Source organism: Dromaius novaehollandiae, chromosome 1, assembly GCF_036370855.1.
Source record: "Dromaius novaehollandiae isolate bDroNov1 chromosome 1, bDroNov1.hap1, whole genome shotgun sequence".
Taxonomy (NCBI): domain Eukaryota; kingdom Metazoa; phylum Chordata; class Aves; order Casuariiformes; family Dromaiidae; genus Dromaius; species Dromaius novaehollandiae.
In genome coordinates this window covers 134,221,815-134,244,276 of record NC_088098.1, presented here as the reverse complement: position 1 = coordinate 134,244,276, position 22,462 = coordinate 134,221,815, and the positions used below count along the sequence as shown (strand labels likewise).

Here is a 22,462-nt window from a genome sequence, read left to right as displayed (position 1 = left end):
AGGAAATGAATTACTTTCAGCTCACCTCGTCAACAACAATATTTTTAGAGAAGAAAAAGAAAGGCTAGAAAAATCCTAATAGCTTCTGATTAGTCCTTCAGAGTGAAAGGAAGAAAACAAGGGGAAAACTTAGTCATCTGTGCTCTCTACACCTCTCTGCTCAAGCTCATATCTCATAGCTTGCCATGTCACCACGTAACTTCTTTCACCAAAGATGCTTCCATGCCTTTTTGAACATTTCTCCCACTTCCCTTTTTACATCTTCTTCCAAGCTGTTCCCTGAGCCCTTCAAGGCCAGCAGAACTCACAAAAGATTCACTTCTCTTGAGGCCCACAAACACAAAAGGTAAGTAGGTAATTAAAATCTCCCAGCAATTTGAGTAGTCTTTGTTTTAAACCCTTGTAATTCAGGAACCTAAATGCCCCAAGTCACTTGTAAATATAGTTTAAGGACCGCAATAAAAGTTGGGTGCGCTCTTCTGCATGGAGTTGAGCCAGGTGAGGAGAATATTGATTCCTCCTGCTCTCCCCCAAAGCATTACTGCCCCTTTAGATGTGTATGAATAACTCCATGCAATCAACTAAACCAACTAAAAAAGTATCGTAAGACACACTATTGGTCAAATCAGTGCCAAGTCATCTTGTTTCAGTCATCTCAATCCTGAAGATACATTAAGCTAAGCCAAAGAGACTCAAACTAAGCGACGACTACTATACAAAAAACTGTGCTATTTAAATTAATCTAAACACACTCAGCAGCATAGAACTGTGACCAGAAATAAACCATCTGGAACAGGGACTGCTGGTATTTATGCATTGCTCACCTCAAGAGGAAAATGCCGTCCTTATGATATTAACAAAAAGCCAACTCAGTCCTGCTGTACTGCTCACACAGCAAGTGCAAAGCAAAATGGGTTTTCTGGAACCATCAAGGCACACGCATGCCTCAGAGACAGTCCCACGGCATTTCTTGTCATTCCTGTCCCATGCCTCTCCTTGTGCTTTGTTTCTAGCCCTCCCAAATCTCAGTGAACATTTATGGTGCGTATATCAGATACAATATAATAATGTGTCTATATACACACATACATGTACTATATATGATATATATATATACACACACGCGGGTTACAGATGCCATTGCTACAGGCTACCTACGCATCAGCAGATTTAAGATCGATTTGGCAAAATCCCCACTGACCTCCTGTCCCCTTCAAATTCACAGCACACCATACCCGGGCGAACACCTTCAGGGACAAACATGGCAAGCCAGGAAAAAAAAAAATATGCATAAATAAATAAATAAATAAATATATATATATATATATACACACACACACACACACACACACACACATATATAAAAATAAATAAAAAAATTCCCACCTTTCTCTATTCTCGACACCCCCGGCTGCGACAGGGGCAGCAGACGAGACACCACCACCCCCCGACGCACGACCGAGGCAGCGGAGCTTTGTTCCGGCCCGGGGCCGCGGGGAGGCCCAGGAGAGCCGGCCGTGGGCGGGCGGGAGGCCCCAGGGCCGGAGCCAGGCCCGGCCCGGCCGCTGCGGCGGTGCCTCCGCCGGACAGGGCAGGCCCCCCCCCCCGCGGCCGGGCTCGCAGGCAGCGCCAAGCGGGACAACAACGCCCCTCTCCCTCCGCGGTGGGGGGGAGGGGGGGGAAAGCGCCGCCGCCAGCGCCCGCTCCGGCCGCGGCCCCGCGTGCCCAGGCCGCGCGGGCCGCTGCTCCCTCCCGCCCGCACTCACCGCCACTGGAGCCGCTTCCGGAGCCGCCGCCGCCGCCTCCCTCCGCTCCTCCGGCCGCCGCCGCTCCGCCCCGAGCAGGTGCCCGGCGAGGAGGCGGGGCGGACTCCCGGCGGGCTGCGCCGCTCCGCGCCGGCCGCAGCAGCTCGCCAGCGGCGCGGAGCAGGGAAAGGGAGGGCAGGCGGGCGCCCCGGAAGTGGAGGGGCGGGCAGGGGCGGGCGGGCGCCGCCGCGGGCGCCGCCTCTCCCCCTCGCGGCGGCTCCCACCCTGCCGCGGGGCGCCGCCGCCGCCCCTTCCGCCGCGGGGTGCGAGCGGGTGGGGCATGGCCGTCCGCGCGTGGCCTCCCGGGAGCCGTTGCTGAACCCGGGGGCAACGGTCGTCCGCGGGGCGGGGGCGGCGCGGCACCAGGGCGCCCGCTAGAAACGCCGCGTTTTGGGGTTCAGGGGAGCGCCGACTCCGCCGCGAGGGCGGGCGGAGGTGCGCGGCGCTGCGGGCGGGGAGGTCCGGGAGCGGGGAGTTCGGTCCGTCCCCTCCTTCCCGTCCGTAGCAGCAAAAATGAAATTGCCGTTGCGGGTGTTTATTTAAAAACGTGGCCACCCCCTGCACGAGAGAGATGCAAAAATACGAAAAAACAAATTTTTCCCGTGAAACTCGCTGCCCGGCATGTGTTGGGGCAGTTAAAGGTCCCCGGAGAGGGGGCTGCTGACCTGCACCAGCAGCAGGGTGAGCTGCAGCCCAGATGGCAGGAGATGGGCCAAGCCTGGCTTCAGCAGGGAGAGCACAGCCCCCCGTGATTCCAGTGTTTCAGCCATTTTCTGCTGTGAGGTGCTGGGTTGGGCGGAAAAAGCTTGGTCAAAAGACTGCCTAAGGCCTTACTGGTCAAATAACGTACAACTAAATTCACTGCCGCGTATGAGGCATCCTGGTGGTGCTCTGCTCAGGCTGTAAAACCACCCATTTCACGGCCTTGATTCACTCTGCAGACCCATCGGTAAAGTGGCTGCTGCTTACTTGTCAGAGGACAGTGCGAGGTTTGTAGCATCTCTTGCAATACTTGAGTAAGTAGTCTTTTCTGAGGCTGTTTCATGGTTCCTGGAGTGTACCCTTTTCTAAGTATCTATTCCAGGTCTCCACTTCTCTTTGAGATACGATCAACCCCAGCAATTTGAACACTCTCCTTTCTAGGCCGCTGGGATACACTCCCTTGATTGTCGGTCATGATACCTAGCACGCCTAACAGGTTTGGCATTTGAGCGAGTTTTTTCTTAAGCTGCAAACAACAGCTGAACACGTTAACACATAAGGAGGCCTTTTCGAAATGGACTATCTTTTTATGGTAAAAAAGCACGCAAATGGATTTAAAGTCATGCAAAGCCACACATGAAAGAAGATCCTGACACTTTATTTTAGGCATTTGAGGTCAGAGATTGCAACACTAGAGTGGTGCCTTGTCGGATTGCTCCATTAATATATTTGATTCAGATAGACACTGGCACACACTTTTGTTTTAGCCTGAGCACAGAGTTGATGTTCCCTTTTTATTTTACACTAGCTGCAGGAAGAAGGGCGACCTGATCCAACACCGTTACGATGGCGCAGGCAGATGGTATCTGATCTGGTATAAAGCTTGCCAATGCCGAGTTAGCCTGTCAACGTTTTCTTTAACAAACATGATTCAGAAAAAGAATTTGTATTAAGTCAGTACTCTGTGTTACATAGTCCTGACATTTTTGATCCGTTTCAGCACCATAGGGCTGCATTTACTGTATTACCAAACCATGGCCTGCTTTGGGGTGGAGTCAGCTGCTTGTATTCACTGGATAAAGAAGGGAGAGGAAGGGTGACTTACTGTTGGCATTCTCCTTAGCCCCTTAATTAGATGTACCTCAAATAAGTGGTCTGAGTTTCCTTATGTTCCTACTTCCAGCTTGGGCTGCCAACTTTGGCTATCCTTCAGGCTTTTAGCAGCTAGCATCTTTCTGCCTTCCTTTTATAGGCCTGATCTTTCAGCTGAGCATAATCTTTGTGTCTCAGTCTTCTTAACCTTGTCATAGTCACTGTGATTTGGACTGAGGGATCCCTCTTCACAACTGTAAGTTTGGCTGTTGTGCTTCAGCATTTGCAGAGTTTTGCATGGCTCTTTTGTCCTTTTTGGACTAGCTCAAACACAAGGAACCACACACAATAGTCACACAAAATAATTTATTGGGTATTCATCAAAACACTTTGAACTTCTCCTATGAAAAGCATATAGAAGTATGAAGTTATTATTAACTTTAGTGTAATGTCTTCACAATTAAAAGATTTACTGAACTATGTGATACAGAAATATAGTTGCAAGCTGCACTAAACAGTGCTTTCTTCATCTTTACCTTATTTCTATTTTTGTTAATAGGAGCTTGGCGTCAGAACAAGGCGGAGTGATCTTTAGATTGACTAAGGGAGATTGAGCGGGGCAGATGCTGTTATTCTGCCCTCTGCCAGAGGAACATAGGCCAGGGAGAATTCCCACAGCCTGGAGGGCTCAAGCAGGTATTGTGTTTTACAAGTTTGACATACTTTTTACAATATGCAGGATAATCACTATGTAGAAAGTTATGGCTTCATTCTCAAGACTAGGAAAATGAAACTAACAGAGAAAGAAAAATTTTATCGTTATTCCTTACTGCAGCTGGTGTCATGGTTTACCTGTTCTTTATGTCTAATCGGGCTAGTACTGCCCTGAAACTTAAAATTAAGCAGACACCGCACTTCAAGCAAAAAGTGTAATAACTACAGACAATCCACCTCTATTTGAATATGATAAACCTCTACATTACATATACTAAATTATATTTCATTGTTAACCTCTTTGTTTGAATTCTCCTCAGATGCCCCTGATTCAATATACACTTAGCTTGATGGATATCATTAAGCATATACACAAGGATCTCCATGGTTGGGACTGTGTAGTCTAAGAAAACAGGAAATGAAACACACTTTACAAATTAAACTAATTTTCAAACCAGCGTCTATTAGTAATTCCACAACATTGTTATTCTCCGTCTGTAAATTGTAAAGGCTACTATTGCAGAAGGCTTGACAATTACTACTTATTAAGACTAATTATTTTAATCTATTTCCATGTTTTCCTAATTAAATACCATTAGAATAGAGAATAGCTTTTACATTCTTTTAATGTTTAATTTAGTAAACATTCCCTCTGGAAACCATATGGCTGTGGTATGCATGCTAAACAACTGGAAATTATGAATGGAAGTAACCTAGAATTCAAACACAGAAATTAATATTAGATAGTAAACAGATCTTACGTATTTCTCCTTTCAGCTAGGCACTTCATTTTCTGCATAAAATTTTACTATTGGAGCTGAGCTTTGCTGAACAGTAGCATGTTAATTAAAAAAAAAAAGTGGAAATAAAACTTTACTCAATCCCTAGGCAAGGTCAGGCACAGAAGCAGATTGAGCATCACAGGCTGAGCTGTGCTTGGGAGCGTTGCCTGGGCTTTCCCACACTTCCAGGCTCACCACCGCCACAACTGCTTTTGAATAGTTGTTTTCCACTGAAGTGGACTAGATAGATGAAATTAAAAGCTCTCGGTAGGAAATGGGTTAGCTTGGTTGTCATGCATAATTCATTTTGGTATGTGTAGACAGGGCCTATAGATGGTGATACTTGGTGCATCAGGGCGGTCAGAGAGGATCTGGTAGAATAAATATCTGCAAAGAGAAGACTCACCATCAAGAAGACCTGCTGTCAAAGAGTGATCATGTTTTTACCAGCTACCTCTCATAATATTTCAAGGGAAATGTTTAGTTTGGGCTTTAGTATTTTATTCTGCCTCCAGATAAGACTAGTATGGCTTCATTAACTCTGATCTCTTCTTTTAGAGAAGTTTCACCTTTATCCTTTTTACTTCTCATCCACCCCTATCCCATAGCACAAGCAGGCATTTTTTTTTCTTTCATTTATATCAAAACACTTTAGCCAAACCACAAAGTATGTCTGCTGTTATGAAACGAGTGTGCCTAAAACTTTGCAGGCACACAACATGTTTGCTTCCTCTAATAAAAAAAAAATCCGTCATTCAGTGGAACAAAATTAGCTAAGTTTCTAAACTCCCCAGTGAAGGAGTGTCAGCTGTTTCTCTTACTTTACAGAAACTGAGATACTGATGCTTAAATCAACGTCTAAAGTTACTTGTGAAAATAACTTCAACTTCAAGTCTGTTGCATTTCATCCAGACAAGGAAAGAGTTCGATCCAAAATAAAACAGAAATCAAACACTCAAAGTTGCAAGAGCTTGTTTGAACAGCTTTCTATAGAACTGTGACTTTTTTTTAATTCAAGCTCAAAGCAATAGATAACAATTCCCTCTTTAATTGAGGAAATAAGCCCCACGTTATTTAGCTTTGAAATTTAAGGGAAGCTGTAAAATAATCATTTAATTAAAACCTGAAGGAACGTGAGAGGATGACTGACTGCATGACTTGGCTCAGATAGTATCACCATATTATTCTTTAAAGAGAGCCTTTAGCAAGGCTGGGATCTCATGACGTAATGATGCCTCTATGTTTTATTTATGAGGTTATCATGGCTTTCCTGTCACAACATGTAAAAACTATGCCGTTGCCGTTAGGTGTATGGCCCATGTCAGCTTGCAACGATTTTGGCAATATACCAGCGAAAACAATTTCGGTGTATGGATTAATACCAATATGTGACATAAACACAGTTAAAAAAGGGTTTTAAAAGCAAAGGCTTTGAACTAGGCTTATGATCTAAGAGGCCATAGCAAATTAATTCAAAGAGGAAGCAGAAAGGCAGAATGGCTGCATTTCTTTGCCTGCACAAGAACCACAATTTGGAAGGGTGACAGAATGAGAAATTACAGTGAAACAGCAGGATGGGAAGCCTGAAGAGAGACCAGATTTCAAAACATACAGCTTGATAGGACATTGTGGGCGTTACTGATATTCATTTGCCTTAGGAATTTTAATATTAATTATTTGATAATAAACGAAGTATCTTAGCATTCTTTAGGCAACACTGCTACCTTCATCCATCCTTTTTTTCTTCTTCCTTCCTTCCATCAACTTTCTTATTTGTCAAGGCCACTAACAGTTCCATTTGTTATATGACACTTTCAACCTTAAACTATAGCATTGGTCCAAGAGTATGTGAGCATAAACTAACCATGTGAAAATGTAGGTTAGTAATGCAGAAGTTTCTTGCCAAAAGGAGAGTGCAGTTCTGACACAGTCTTCACCTGAGAAGAGGCCATATTGAATTTTATCCATTTCTGACCAGGATTATATGGATTCATTGCATGTGACAGCAGTGTCTCATAGCCATCTCTGATACACTACTGCTGGAGGCCAGCAGTTATTCAGTCCCCAAACACTCCTCTGATTTTGTGCTTCTCTGCCACCTAAGGTATGGACAGCCTTTGTCCAGGAACTGGTAAGAACAAACTTATTCCACCGGGCTACCACAAGAATTTATATTATCTCAGATTTATTGTATTTGAACTGATAAAAGAGGTTTAAAAAAAAAGGAAAGAATGAAAGCTGGCCTCAATTGAGAACTCACACCATGAAAATTAGGAGCAACTTTATAGAAATTATTGGCATAAACTCCCATAACTCTGTATATTTAAGGTGCTTATAATGCTATTTTGCATGATGTTGCCATCCGTATTTTAAAAAAGTTATTCTGAAAAGGGATGTGTGAACATAATGTTAATACAGTATTACAGATGCTGCCCTGATACTGCTTGCTGTTTTCCCACAGTCTTTCAGTGGAATTGGTAAGTGCTGCTCATGTATTGAATTTGGTGAGTGTGGCTGGTATTTACAGAAAAATTGAGGAAATAGTGTAATTTCCCCGATTGTGATCTTGTTTCACACCATGAAATTTTTTCTCCAGCTATTTAATTTTAGGTTCTTGGGTCCATTCCTGTATAGTGTCAGTCACCTACAATTGCCTCTGACTTCAAGTTATCCCTTTCAGACACAGCAAGGAGATGTAAGTGCTAATGCATAGCTTATGGTTTGCCTTATTTATGTAACTATTTTAAAAACTCAGTGTAAGGACTTCATAGAGGTGTGCAGCACATTGCTTACCGTTTCCTTCTATTCACTGAATCTCTCCTGAAGCACAGTTGTTTTTCCTCTGGAAATCGTTAAGGCTCCATTTTAGCAGGGATACATGTCTATTTTTGTAAATCCCTTGAATGAACATCACACACCAGTTCCCAGAGCATTTATTTTGATCCTGCAAATTGCAGGCTTCAGGTAATCGTCTGACCCACTAGTTCGAAAACATTACTACCTCAGTTTTCAATCTTTCAAAATACTATAGAATGTATCACAATATTTCAGTACTATGAGATGGAGAACAAAAAAGGCAATTAAGAAGAAAAGTGTCAAAAATTATTCTGATGGTCAAGAAACCATTCTCTCACGTTTTAGACAATTATTTTAAAAGCTTAAGCATCCTTTCTCTTAGTATTTCTGCTGGCTGTTTAAGGGCTTTTTTGCTTAAAATGTTGCTTCAATAGACAAATTGGCCAACAGAATGAACAGCACCACCTAATTTTCAGCTGTAAGAGATCATAAGGGCAAGATAAATGACGGGATGAAAAAGTGGGGGAGAGAAGAACGTTGTGGGTTGCAGTATTCTGGAGCAGTATTACTGTTACTAATAGCAAGAACAAAAAATGCATTCAAATATCTTAAGATTTCTATGATTTTAAAGTATATGTATTCCTGAGGAATAGAATGTATTTAAACTGTTTTTCTAAATATTAAAAAAAAAATCCAGAGAAAATTGCAATTAGTCATAAGATCAATCACCATATTTTCCAGATTTTAGCATTGTGGTCCAACACTAATAAATTTTCCAGAATTTAATTTTAATACTGGAAAACAACATCCCAAAATGTCATGTAACTTTTACATTTACACAAATTTACACCCCCACACAGAGACAGCGTAGGTCAATAACCACTCCATGCTGGTTTTGGAGGCAACCAACAGCTTGAACAACATTGTCCTAAAATGAGAGTAAAGCGAGACATTTTTTTCAGTCTACACTGTTCTTGTATAGGAGGGAGGGAAGGTGTAGTAGAAAGGAGGAAGATCTGCACACCACTAATGCAGGAGAAAATGTATCCCCACTGAACTTACTTGTTTGTCTGTAGCTTAAAAGACAGTTTTGTTCTTGTTCTTCCAGTGCAGCATGTGGGTGGCAGATTAGAGAAAACAAGAAATACACCTCACAAAGTAAATAGCCTTTGGCTCTTGAATATTAAGCTCTTTACATGTTAAGACCCTTTCAATAGGTAAGACACAGAGGAAACTAGTTACTCATGGGAGTGATGCCACAGCTGCTATTTGCAAACGCCCCCTCAGTGGACCACACTGCAAGAGTTCAGTGTCCCTTTGCCAGTGGAGGCAGCTGCTCAGCAGTCTCACACCCGTTGTCTTGAGAGGAGAGAGCGCAAGCTGAATGTCAGCTAGTTTAATGAGATGGGTACTACGGATGTACTTCACATTTCAGAGTCTAAAGCAGACTTCTTAATGTCTCCTGACTCATGGCAGGGGGCTCCATACAGGGTTTTAAAGGATGGGGGGATGCAGTTGCACAACAGGGCATGTAATACAGGGACAGGACCACAATTCAAGGCTTTACAGGAAATACATCTTCTATGGGGGTTTCCAGGCTGCTGCACAGCACTGCAGCTCCAGTGCTGCCCTGGTGATCTCATGCCCCTCTGACCAGCCATGACTGACCCCAGATGAGGCTACTGTGCTACCTTGGGCACACGGGGTCATGCAGCAGCAGAAGAGCTGCAGTGCCGCGCTGCCAACACCCGAAATATGAATGTGGTGGTGGCAGCAGCACCTGAAATAGCTGGCCATTCACTCGAGTTTATACCTGAAATGTGAGGCTGGACAGTCCTGCCATGCTCCAGCTGACTGTGGGGAACAGGAGGTTTGTTCCTGGCTTCTGCCCCATCCCCCTGACCTCCATCACACAAGCAAGGCTGGGGCTTCGGCGGGGTGGGAAGCGGAAAGTCAGTTTTTGAACAGTGGCAAAGGGGAGATCCCAATCCTGCTGGGCAGTATCCTGTGTGGTTTCTGTTGCTTTCTCCACATATGTAATTTGTACATTTACAGGAACGAGGATGACTTTTCCCCGCTTCTGTCCCCTTTATCACTAACTGAAAATGCAGGCTCGAGGGCAGAGCTGGATCCCCCCATCCCTGATACTATCTGGTGTTGGAAGGAACACGAGGGAGCCAAGAGCCATGGAGTCTGCTACAGGCCTTTGCCAGGCCTAAGACAAGCTTGGGTGTCATTGCCCAGAGCAATTCCACAGAAAATGCTGATCGTAATCACAGAGTTACTGTGACATCCAATTACCTTAGATATACATGGTATTTATTACTTTAAAAACTTATTGCTAGTTATACTAGTTAGTGCAGTAAACACCAAGAAGGATCTGACACCGCTACTATCCTTTCCCAGATTTATTTTCACTAAGAGATAGCTACATTCACATTATTTCATTGTGCTGTGTTAGCACAATATATTACTACCATATACTATGTACTGGTCTAATTTTGTTAACAGCTTTTTATTGTTTTGCTTTAGTAATGCAGTTCTTGTGTTTTAATTAGTTCATCAGAGTTCTGTTTCAGTGGTTTCCTGACACTCTTGTTTTACAGATTGCTTTACAAAAGACATCCATTCAAGAATCATTTCTTTATTCTCTTTTCTCTTGCTTCTTCTCACAGCTTGATCCTCAAATGATTTATGTCAGAAAAGCTCTGCAAAGGATTCATGTGAATCACTAGTGGTCCTTCATCGCAGTTTCAGGACCACTGTCAAAATAAGTTCATTATGCAGACCTGAATCATAGCAGCAAACATGAATATTGGTACAAAGAAGTTAGATCATCAAAAGCAAAAAGGAAAAGTAACTTAACCCCTCAAATAATGGTACTTGCTCCAGATATCCAGCCAAATTTTTAAGATTATATTTGAAAGCAAGTAAAAAAAATGTTCTGACATATTTTCTATTATATGAATACTCACTTGTCTTCCCTCCTTTAATCTTAGTAAATAACTGAGTGAGCAAATCACATGAACGATCCAAAACAGAATGAGATGAAGTGTCATCACGGAAAGTACTAATATAATATATAAACACACATATAATATATATAATATAAAAGCAGATTTTCTCATTTTAAATTTTCATTGAAGTTGTGATTTTATAAAAAACATTATGCTGATCCTTTTCCTTAGCTTTTCACTGGAATACTAATAGTAACTCCAAGCTGGTCTCCTTCTAAACAGTAGTTTGTGTATTTAGCTTGAAGATAAGTTTAGCATTTATATTATGTATACTCTTATGTAAAAGATAACACACAGCTAAGACGCTGGACAGAACAGTGTCCAGTGGGGCCAAGGCCAGTTGGGGCCACAGCTCCCAAATTTTCTTTTCCTTGTTTTCTTTGCCAAGCAGTACGCCAGAGACCACAAGTGTGGGTTATATTTTGCATTGAAGTGGCTTCATGCCACCAGCATTTTGGATGTCATAGTTTGGAACCCTCACTTTAAGAGTTTTCTGCCACCAGTCCACATTTCTTCCATGTATTGGCGAGACTTCAGAAAGCAAATTCGTATATTGCCAAGAAAACAACGGTTAAGTATTTCGAGGCTCTAAGAACTAGTGCTCCATGCAGTATGACTCCCTTCCTCTGAAAGCACCCCGGAACAAATTAAAATATATTTTAAGTTTGTCATATTTTTGTTATGAGTAAAAAAAAAAAGCTATGAAACAAGTTAGATTCATAAATGAAAATGTATTTCACCTTTATACATGCTATACATGTCATGCAAATGAAGAAATCTACAGGTTATACAATGACACCATAATAAAATATAATGTGGCATTTGTCAAACACAACGTATCACAGCAAAACAAACAGTTTGTTTTTGTTTGTTTTTTATTTAGGAAATAAATGTAGGACTAATTTGGAAGACACAATATCATGCTACAGCTTACTGCACAGTCAAAAGAAAGTTTTTTTTTCTGAAGTACACTAATATAAATAGAGCTGGATTGTTGTAGGTATGCTTTCTTTATCACACACACTTTCATTGCTTACTTTCCTGTTCCTGGCTTTAAAAAGCACAAGAACAGGGCTACAAGTGAGTTCAGGCTATACTGTGAACTCCCTTACAGATTAAAAAAAAAAAAAAAAAAAGTTTTTTTTGGTGTTTGTTTTAAAACAGATTTGTATTTATTTCTTTATTTTTTTTTAAATAAGGAATTGGACAAAAATGTCCTCAAAGCAGCACATGATCTAGCATAAAAGTTACCATAGTTCACCAACAGAAATAAAATTAACATTTTATGGCACATAATGTCTACACATTATACATTCTTGATGTGATTTTTTTCCATACAGATGCTTATAGAATATTAAGGAGGCTAGCAGTGTTCACTGTGTCTCTCTCAGCTTTTGTATTTCTGCTGCAACATTTTTATATTGTTTTGCTGCTGACTATATTTTGTTGTTGCTGAGCCTATAGGAAGACAAAATACTTCTCCACGTGATTGAAAGCCTGCTGGTATTAATCAAGTGTCTGTGTCTCCAAAGATTAACATGTTATCTGACCCCCTTGACATACTCATTTGGATCTACTACAGTTATACAATACATATTAAGGGATTATACTAGGCATTTTGCCTACATTGTTTACAGGTGTTACAAGAAGTATGATTTTAACACATAAGTGATAGTCGCTCCAGGACTATTAGCATTAACCAGTAACTGCCACTAGTGACTAAAAATGTCAACATAATCATAAAGGGATAACTCCTAAACTCCACAGTCAATAAGAAGGCTTTTTTAAATTCCAGCAGTTGTATACTTTTCATGCCTCTTCAGCTATAGCTTTGAATTATACACCTGCAAAAAAGTTGCCAAGAACTCCTTATTAACGGGGGGGGGGGGAAGATAGGCACAAAACTGAACTACAGTATATTTCATTTCAATATACTGTGGGCAAACCTCATCATTATTTACAAGAAAAATATATCTAAATAGATGAATGAGAAAACTTACGGAAGAATGATTTTAAAATAAAATGCACAGTGAAAATAAAAAATCACAGTGAAGTGTTCAGATGAATTTTAAATTAAAAGAAGAAATAAGTGCTTTATTAGCAGCTAAAGCTCAAATTCTAATGCACACTGAGTCTTCCCTGAAACTACCAAGGCTCTAGATCACCGGTTTCTACCAAAAGCAGCCAGTTATTCAACATATCCCTTGGGAAGACAAAGTTATATTCAGCTCTGATTATTTGAAATCCAGTGTTCAAGAACTGCAGAAGCTTTTTCAAGTGACAAGCTCGTATTTTACTGCCAGTAGCATCACAGGGATAGATATCCTCCACAAACTGCTACCTCTGTCAATTAAACAAAAGGAAAGAAAACCAAGTCAGCTATGCAAGTTAGATGCAGTTTTGTAATTTAGAATATGCTCTTTTGTTATAATTGTCTGTGGCATTGTATTTTAAAACTGTCATTGAATTCTACTATACTTTTTTTCATGTAATTTGCTGGCTTTCCAGGATAAATTATTCTACACCATGCTGCAAGTATTACAGCAGTGAAAAAGGGTAAGCAGCAAAAATAATTACCATTTTCTAGGTTGGTCCTACTTTTAACTGCTTTCTTCATGCTAATGTGCTCCAAAGACTTGTAGGAAAAGTATATAATTAATGAAGAGAAAGAGCAAATCTCTTCTCACTATATTCTGAATGGATAAATGAAGTGTTTTAATCTACCAGATACTTTCAGTTGCTATGATGCGCTCAGTTCACATACGATGCCAACTTAAGAAGAGCTATGAATATGAAAGATTATGCTAAATTTAAATATCCTGGAGACAAGCTCTCTTCCTCTCTCCACATATGCTGTTTACCATTGATACATTCTTCTAGAAAGCTCATAAGTAATCACAGCAAGTTATCATATCTAAGGTGTTTATCACAATACTGTACCTTTATCTGTTTTGCAGAAAAGCGAGGTTGTCAACAGATAGAATTAAGTGTATTTTCCTGTCCTGGACTGTTAAATCCCTCAATCAAGTTTTTGTTACAGTCATCTAGGCTAATGGTTTCACTGGAAATTCTGGAGTAAGTAGCTTGGCCTGTAAAATCCAAAAGATCTTCAAGAGCCTTGGCATTACTTGTCCCATTCTGGTCCAAAGAAACACTGGGCATGAGTTCGTTCATGGGTGAATATTCAGGAATAGAGATGAGTTCTTCTTTTGAAACCGGGCTATACAAAAGATAAAAGAAAGAAGATGCAGAAAAAAAGGTGTGTGACTTTTCATTAAGCAAAAATCAAATTAATCTTCTGACAGAAAAAAATTACTATTTATCTTAAGGCTAGTTGTGGCAAGCCTTTACCTAAAATATATCCCACTCCAAACAAAAAGAGATTATTCCTTAAAAAATACTGTTTGTGGTGGCTGTGTGATGCGAACACCTATCTCTTAAGAATACATTTCTGGTAGTTAATATCTGGTGGCTTACTGAACAACTATTGAACAGCTATTATTTCAGTACCTGCACCATTCCATTACTTAAATATACTACTTTTATTACTTCTTGCAAATTACCATCCTGATCCTGCAACCTTTACCTAAAGTACTCACATTTCACAATCTAAACAAAAATGTATTTCTTAAGATCTTGTGATATACTTCAGACATAGAAATCCCAGAAAATTTAATCTAACAAGTGTTGCGACCAGCTGACCCCTTGCTGAGACTAGAAACACTGGGACACATTTCAGTTTGGAGAGTAGAGGGCAGAGGAGGGGGTTTCACTAAGATTTCTAAAACCATGAAGGTGGGGGATAGGCTGAGAGCAGAATTACTGTGCATCAAATTGTGCAACACAAAAACTAGGGGGTGCTCAATGACACTAGTAAGAGATTGGGTTTAACACAGATGAAAGAACATACTTCTGGTGGGACTGAGCTGTGGGACTTGCTGCTAGTTGAGGACATGTATGCAAATGGTATCAGCAAGTTCAAAAAGGAGTTAGACAAGCTCATGGGCAACAGGTCCATCAGTGGATACTAGAAAGGGAGAGATGTACCCTCCTAAACAATACTTCTGTGTAGTCTTGGATTGCAGAAAGTGGCTGGGCTCAGGTGCTCTCCCTAACTATTTTTTTCTTATTGCTATCCTCAGAGACCAAGTAATAATGTAGATGGACCTCTGGTTTCACCCAGTATGGCATTTCTTATGTTCTTATGCATATTTATTGGAAGTACTGAAACAGTATAAGGGGTTAATTTGGCTTGCTGATTAGGGAAATACAGTATCAAAATTCCATGTTTAAAATTCAGCGCTAGATTTCCCATAGCAACCTTAAATTATCAACTTCCTTCTTTCATGCAAAGCTTGGCATCAAAATCCAACAGTATTAATAAACAGGAAGTTATTTACTGATTTCCATATATTTATTCAATTTAAATACATCAAGAAAATTATGAATTTAGTATTTATTCTGTTTATATGGAGCTCATGCAATTTTGATACAAATAAAAACCTGGTGGTATCTGAAATATATCTACAGCAATTACTTTCACAGTAATGCATCTTGAATTCTCAGAACAATATGGAAGGTTTGGGCAAATTTGTATGAAATTGGTAAGTAAAAACCATGGAAGGTTTTCAGTACTTTTTTCAGTGTACGAGAGTGAGATGAAGCTCTGTTGACTCTAGTCTGAGACTAACAATTTACATCTTGACAGAAGCGTGTATTATCAGTGGGAGTACACTGAACAGCAGACAGCAGACTGACACATTGTGGGGTAGGCGAGAAGTAGAGGAGTATTAACATTGAAAACTTTAGACGTGGCTAATGTGAATTCCACAATTTCTACTAGAAGATATGGCCTGTACCTCACATCCATAGACTGAACCTCATCTGTTGAATCTTCCATGCTGTTAGTTTTCCCATCAACAGCTTCCAGCTGCATAAGTCCCGAAATGGACTTAAGTCCATTAGCAACTACATCTTGGGAAGGGATTACAGAGGCAGCACTTTCTGAACTTTTATTTTTCAGGCAGGTTGCCAATCCATTGATCTCTGAAAAAGAAGGTTAGAAAATATGACAGTAGCAATATCTGTATTTAAATTGCTAAAAAAGAAAAATCACAAATGTTTTTAAGTTATAGATGGAGTAGAAAGGAGGACTGACAATACAGTAGGAGCCAATTTCATCTACGACTCATTGTACTATATTGTCAGTCCTCCTTTCCACTCTAAAATTGCTCTTTATGCTACATTTTTTAAATTTAAGGAAGCCAGAAAAGAATGTATTATCTTTTATGTCATGTACTAAAAGCCTTGGGCTGGTGCAAATAAACACAATAGAGATAAATCCCACAGCTACCTTTCTTTGATAATTCTTAAAATACATACACTGCTTTCATCAAGTCATATCAAATGCAAGAAATTTAGAGCAATGTTATAAAAACTTGAAAACTTGGTTGTGTGCAAAATTTTTTTTTATCTACAAAACTAGAATGTAGAACGCAGCAACCAAGCCAATCTGCAGGCTGGAGCTTCTCATTTACATAAATGCTATCTCAGGTACTATGTGGAGGAGAAACTTTCTTCTGCTTCTACTTAAGTGGCCAAAGAAAAGGTGAGCCTCTAGTTTCTAACATTCGATGCATTCACACAAATGTAGTTGTTCCTTTTTGAGATGAAAGCTAAGAACTTGTGATGATACAGTGCTGTACCTGAGATTACAAATCCCTTAAAAGAACTAACTGTGAAAACAAGTCAGAAAAGTAAGGCAAGTTTTACCTGGCTGGTTGAGAACAAGGGCTTTTGGTTGCTTTTCCACATTCAAAGTTGATGGTATCTCCAGTTTTGGCTCTTCCTTCTGTAATCAATAGATCAACTGTATTAGATGAAGGACTGCAACTTTCATGGAACTTATTGGACTCAGAACTTGGGAGAGTGCCCATGGCAGGCAGGTGGTCCAACACAATAGAGGATATTTTTTTGTTACGCACAGAAATTTTTTTAATTAAAAAAAAAAAAACAAAACAACCCTCCCCCCACCCTATTTGAAAGGTCAGGGAGCTTATTAAAGTAACTGAAGAGACAGTTTGCTTAGTAGAAAACATAAAATAGATGTGAAAACTAAACTCTCTCTGTTCTTGATCTTACATTCCTGGCAGGCTTAACAGAGAGCTCAGTAACCAGTTCACGCTGGCTGATACAATGTCGGAAAAGATCCCTGACACCAGCAGAGGCTACAGCTCCAGCACCAAGTACTACCATCAAGGAGTGGGCTCTACCCACCTCACTAGGCAGTGAGCGCAGTGAGTCTACAACAGTTGCTCAAAGCTGGGTCTCCACAGCAGTGGCACAACAATAACTGTGACACAGGAACAGTCACTCTTAGCTCTAAAATGCATCTAAGATTTGGGGATAGAGTATACCTAAGTATACCTAGTAACACAGAACTACGGTAGAGTTCAATTTTCACACATGGGTTATAAACTTAATAAAAAAGAAAAACACACTGTTCATACCTTTATTTCTGGTGTTTCACTCTTTCTTGTTCTCTTCATTATTTCATCTATTCTCTAGAAATCAAAATAAACTAGAGCATTAGAAGGCAAATGACATATTTAACTCGAGAGACTGATAAAGGAATGTGTTTCTCTACTACGATGACTTCATCCCTGCCTCTCCTGAAAAAGGGAAGATAAATAAGAAAACAAATAAAGAAAACAAAAAAAAACAGATGGGAGTTGGCTTTTATGCATCAGGTCTCACAAAACATGACTTTCTCACTAGATACAATTTAGAGATAAACATTTTAATACTAGGTGTTTGTAGTCATGAGTTCTGCTCTGTTCCAAAACAAGACATTTACTTAACAACAGCAGCTATCATTTCCATCTAGTTGCTTTTCCAACTATTTCCAAGCAGTTGCTTTTTAAATAGTTAGGCTTTCTGGAATGGAGGAGTAAAATGAAGTATTTGCAATTATTCCTGATGGAAATGTGCCAGGTGTTACACTAAAATTGCTTTTCAATTCTTTGCTCATTAAAAATCTCCCAACAAATCCTGTCTGATTGTACCAGAGTGAAAGGAAATGTTCAGATTTAAAGTCATTTTGGTTTGATATTCTAATCAGTAACTGTAACATGCCTCCAGCACAGTGATAAACAGTTAAAAATAACATACTGGAATAACATATGTGGAAAGAAGACCTTTTACAACTAGACAGAGGTTTCGTACTGTGCAGCTCTGCAGTTGTTCCCTCTTTCCTGCCACAGAGATGTACGTAAAGCTAAATTATGCAGCTCCAGCCATTTCCTTGTGCAGAAACAATTGCAGTAGTAGCCAGTCACACTGCCACTGCATAGTTTATGTAACCAGTGACAAGCCAGGTGGGAGGAAACCTGTTTTTTAATCACATTGACTTTCCCAGTTAAAAACATGGAGCTTTTCTTGTTTAAGTTTTAAAACAAAATCACTCATATTCCTCAATAGTCTGTGATGTCCCAGGTTGGGGACTAACCACCATTTGCCTTAGCATGTCATTCCATATTTGTCTCACGTATTTAACTTTGTGGGTAGAGGCTAATTCTGTATTTGTTCAATGCCTAGCAGAAAGCCATTGGCCTCAGTAATTCTACTTCATTACAGATTTTGATGTCCATGTTCTTCTAACTTGCAAGTAGCATATATTACATGAGGCAAAAATAGCAATCTGTAATCTTGTCCAGATTATTATTTGTAGATACTAATGGGTAAATTTCTGGGTTTGTGTATTTAAACAAGACATTAAATAATCATCTTAAATGAGAAACAAATATCTACCTTCTTCCGCTCCAGTCTTTCTTGCTCAATTTGCTGCATGATTTGTTCCCTTTCAAGACGAAGTTGTTCAGCTGCCTCACGGGCTTTGATTTCTGCTTCTTCCTTCTAATCAAAACGTGTAAAATATGATAGGTCCATTATTTATTTCAGGCAGATTACCAGATACTGTACTATCTTATATACCCACATATATACTGATATATTCATATTACTGTTGGCAGAGTTATGGCAATAATAACCTTCTAAAATACTAAAAAGTTTCATATTTGTTTCTCAAGTACCTGTTTCTCAAGTTTGGCTTGGAGCTCTTTTTCTTGCTTTTCTTTTAGCATTTGCTCCTCCTCGGCTCTCCTCCTGGCTTCCTCTTCTGCCTTTTTTCTAGCTGCTTCCTCTGCACGTTTTCTTTCCTCGTCTTTTTTACGAGCTTCTTCTTCTAGACGAAGTCTTTCTTCTTCTGCCTTTCTTTTCTGCTCTTCTCTTTCAAGCCTGCAAGAATATACCAGTATTTTTAAAATGTTTCACCTTCTTTAGTATGAATCCTATTATATGTTTGGCATACAATTGGCATCAATAATAAATGCATCAGTACACACACTTATGGAAATGCAGAAATACAGCAAAAAGGTTGAGTGCACATCCAGAATTCAGATGGCTATTAAACTTCTATTCCAATCTTATTTTTCTTTCATAAAATATTTCATAGAAATTATATTTCCCTTTAAAAACAGCATGATTAAAGAAAGAAAAAGAAAACATGCTAATTCTGATTTCAAATAGAATATAAAGAAATAATGTTCTGTAAGGTTCAAAAGTAAAAATGTCCTTCTTCCGTTGTACGTCATTTCAACTCCAGAATGCTGGTATTCATAAACAAGCAAATCCTTCTTTCAATTCAGCTGAAGATAAATAGTCTGGACAAGTAGCTGCAAACAGAGCCCATGAAGTGCAGCGGTATGTTAAATCTATGTTGGTCACTGGCCAGCCCAGGGACATCACGCCCCTCGGTCATCTCATTCAAGAGCTGCTTTGGCTACTGATCATTCCTAACTTTGCATGTTGGGAATTCAGGAAATACTTCCATTGGGCCAAACTGGCAGAAGCTGGTGATTTTTTCACCCCACATTCTCAATAACAACATGGCAGAAACAAGAGTTGAATCTAGACAAGCAGATTTAGTGATTTAATATTAGGGACTTGCAGGAAGGTGTAATTTGTTGACACTTGCAACCAGCTTCCAAGGCAGAGGACAACCTAAAAGCTCATTCCCAGGGGAGAGCCAGAGTTTCATGGTTAGACACAGCAAACTTCATTGTGCCCACACTGTTAAAGCCCTCAGGTGCCCATAACAGAGTTGGACAGGGAGATCAATTTCAGGTTAATTTGTTGCAAGATGCCTTGCAGTCTAAGGCATATATTACTGCAAAATTGCTCCTGCTACCTGGACTAGCTCATTTAAAACTACCTCAAGTATTTCTACACCATCCTGCAGGCTGCAGCGTGGACACATTTGAAGTATTTGGATGAATGATTGTGTCTTCAGGCTTCTTAAAGGGGCAAAATTACTAGCTTCTAACTGTACTAGACAAAGACTGCAAAAGGCACTAATGAGTAATGGGTCAAAATTTAAAGAAATAAAGACTTAAATGTCAGCTCCTGAATAGCTGTCTTGATTCTCAAAACAGCACAGTTTCTAGTGTCTTCAATGGTATGGGTTATAAGCTTTTTGGGACATGGACTGTGTGTCAGTACAGTCAGTACAAGTAGTAGAGAGACGACATTATTAGGTAATAATTTTCACAAATTAACAGACATACCTCTCTCGCTCTTCTCTTTCTTGTCTCTCCCTTTCTTCTTGTTCTTTTTGCAGGCGTGCCTGTCGTCTTTTCTCAGCTAGAATTTTTGAAGCTTCTTCTGCATCAGTTGTTCCTGCTGTGAGCTTCCCTGGAAGAACATCACAGTTGGAAAGTTAGACAGGGATATAAGAGAGTGCCCAGCACTTCCACACTCAGACAGTGACTGAAATGGGTCTGGTTCACACTGTTAAGCGATTCTTGCTTTTCCAAAGCATGTATCAGCACTTTCAGCAGATGAAACATGGGATAAGTAACAGTATCCCTGGATTTCAACATTTTCACATTCCCATTAGCAACAAGTATTTCCCAAACATGGGTTGCCTGGTAAGAATTATGCAATGGTCCAGTAGGTACCTTTACAGGTACTCATAAACCCATCCCTGAGTAGCTTCATGAAAAGAACAGAACCTCATTGTTTAAAAGTTTCATGGACCCACAGTACCTTGCAATACATTCTTGCAATAGAACTCAGCTTCACTACTTTCAGTCTTTCCTGCAGAAGGCACGTGCTTCTCAGAAGCTGCCTGACCTGCCTCATCAGTGCGTGCTCCTGAGGATTTTTGATGACTGACATTCTCCTTCTCCTTGTCTGCTTTCTTTTTAGGAGTTTCCTGGCTGAGATTGGAAGTGGCACGATGCTTCGCAGGTGAAGCTGGATATTGTTTGGCATTTTTAGGAGACTGAGGATAAGTCTTTGCAACTGTCCTGATGAGGGAAACAAAAGTCAAAGAGTCCATTATGCAACTGGGAACAGAGTTCCATCTTTACATACGTGATTCTTCTTGTTGTCTCTAGCTACACAGGAATATCAGTAGTTTTGCACAATACTGCATAGAAAATACCCTGGAGCCAAAACAGTCAGAACCTGAAATGCAGGAAATTATCAAGCAAGTGCAAATGATTACAGAAACGTCTGATATAAAAGATCAAAAATATTGTCTGAGTTGTAGGAAAGCGATATGAAATCACGGACTGCCAACTGCCATTTCATAAATAATTGTGTCAACGTTATTGTATTCAATAGCTCACGTCAGCATTTAAAGCAAAGCTATGACTGCTTTCCATCTAGAGCAATTCTGATGAGTTGTAGTGTGATGCTTTCATCTGAATACAGCCTTCTCAAATATGTTTTCTTCCTAATAGTATCTGATTTTCTAAAACATCATCAAATATTGTTATACACCAGGGTAAAGCTGGGCAGCACAAAAAGGGACAGAACTGAGCAAATCATTCTACAGTCAGCCCCACTATTTCACTGCTTTAACCAGCATCAAGACAACAGACTGAAGGCTCAAAACTGAGGCCTTGGGACCTTCTACACAGCTGCACTTGTGGCAACAGCACTGCACACCAGCAATGCTGCCGATAGCCTGTTCGCCTGTTGCATACTTTAGATTGTGTGATAACCTTGAAGTCAGTTCTTAAAAAGTGAAAGGGTAAAGATACTTGATATTCAGTGAAAATATGTGCACATTAAAGAGAACAGATTACAAGGAAACATAAAACTACACACAAACACCATTTATTATTTATATAGCAGCAGTAACTAGCATTAAATACTTGTAACGTTAAAAAAGACTATGTGACTAAGTATTATGGAGGTAAAAGAGATCACAATCTTGAAAGAAAAAGTGATTTGAGTCCCATTAGAAAAAATAATCTTACATTAAGGTGAACATTACACACGCAGTTTTAACCTTTCTTACAGATATGCAATTATGATACAAATGTATTATCCCTTATCACCTTTTTTCATCTACGCAATATATAGTTTTGTGTACTACAACACGATGTTTTCTAGACTGTGTACTCCTTCTAACAGACCATAAGCATGAAAAATGTGAACATTTATGAATGGCTGAAAATTAATGGACTAGAGTACAAAGTTCTGC

At 39.9% G+C, this 22,462-nt stretch overlaps 2 protein-coding genes and 1 long non-coding RNA gene across 12 annotated transcripts in view; 1 reads left to right on the top strand and 2 right to left on the bottom strand.

Moving 5' to 3' along the window:
* The window catches only part of BCLAF3 (BCLAF1 and THRAP3 family member 3), a 34,149-nt gene extending 32,074 nt beyond the window's left edge, over nt 1–2,075 (bottom strand). For 3 of the 5 annotated variants that reach the window (XM_064499099.1, XM_064499117.1, XM_064499124.1), the window contains exon 1: nt 1,767–2,074. The gene's annotated coding sequence lies outside the window, so the exon portion shown is untranslated. Of the gene's footprint in view, nt 1–1,386; nt 1,589–1,766 lie in introns of those variants that run through there. The other 2 variants (XM_064499111.1, XM_026120700.2) reach the window with 2 other exon arrangements.
* On the top strand, nt 2,039–17,404 carry LOC135323925 (uncharacterized). 2 transcript variants are annotated; one of them, XR_010385416.1, is made up of 3 exons: nt 2,039–2,794; nt 4,159–4,295; nt 17,061–17,404. It is a non-coding gene; the product is annotated as an uncharacterized LOC135323925 (long non-coding RNA). The 2 variants fall into 2 exon arrangements; XR_010385414.1 differs by lacking the exon at nt 17,061–17,404 and adding an exon at nt 7,692–7,785.
* Nucleotides 11,620–22,462, bottom strand: part of MAP7D2 (MAP7 domain containing 2) — an 84,931-nt gene continuing 74,088 nt past the window's right edge. For all 5 annotated transcript variants that reach the window (XM_026120704.2, XM_026120708.2, XM_026120705.2 and 2 more), the window contains 9 exons: nt 21,013–21,275; nt 20,532–20,658; nt 18,999–19,203; nt 18,718–18,822; nt 17,418–17,471; nt 16,681–16,759; nt 15,768–15,954; nt 13,849–14,128; nt 11,620–13,251 (listed from right to left, as the gene is read on the bottom strand). In XM_026120704.2, coding sequence (XP_025976489.2) covers nt 13,879–14,128; nt 15,768–15,954; nt 16,681–16,759; nt 17,418–17,471; nt 18,718–18,822; nt 18,999–19,203; nt 20,532–20,658; nt 21,013–21,275 — 1,270 coding nt within the window. In that variant the 3' untranslated portion in view covers nt 11,620–13,251; nt 13,849–13,878. The remainder of the gene's footprint in view (nt 13,252–13,848; nt 14,129–15,767; nt 15,955–16,680; nt 16,760–17,417; nt 17,472–18,717; nt 18,823–18,998; nt 19,204–20,531; nt 20,659–21,012; nt 21,276–22,462) is intronic.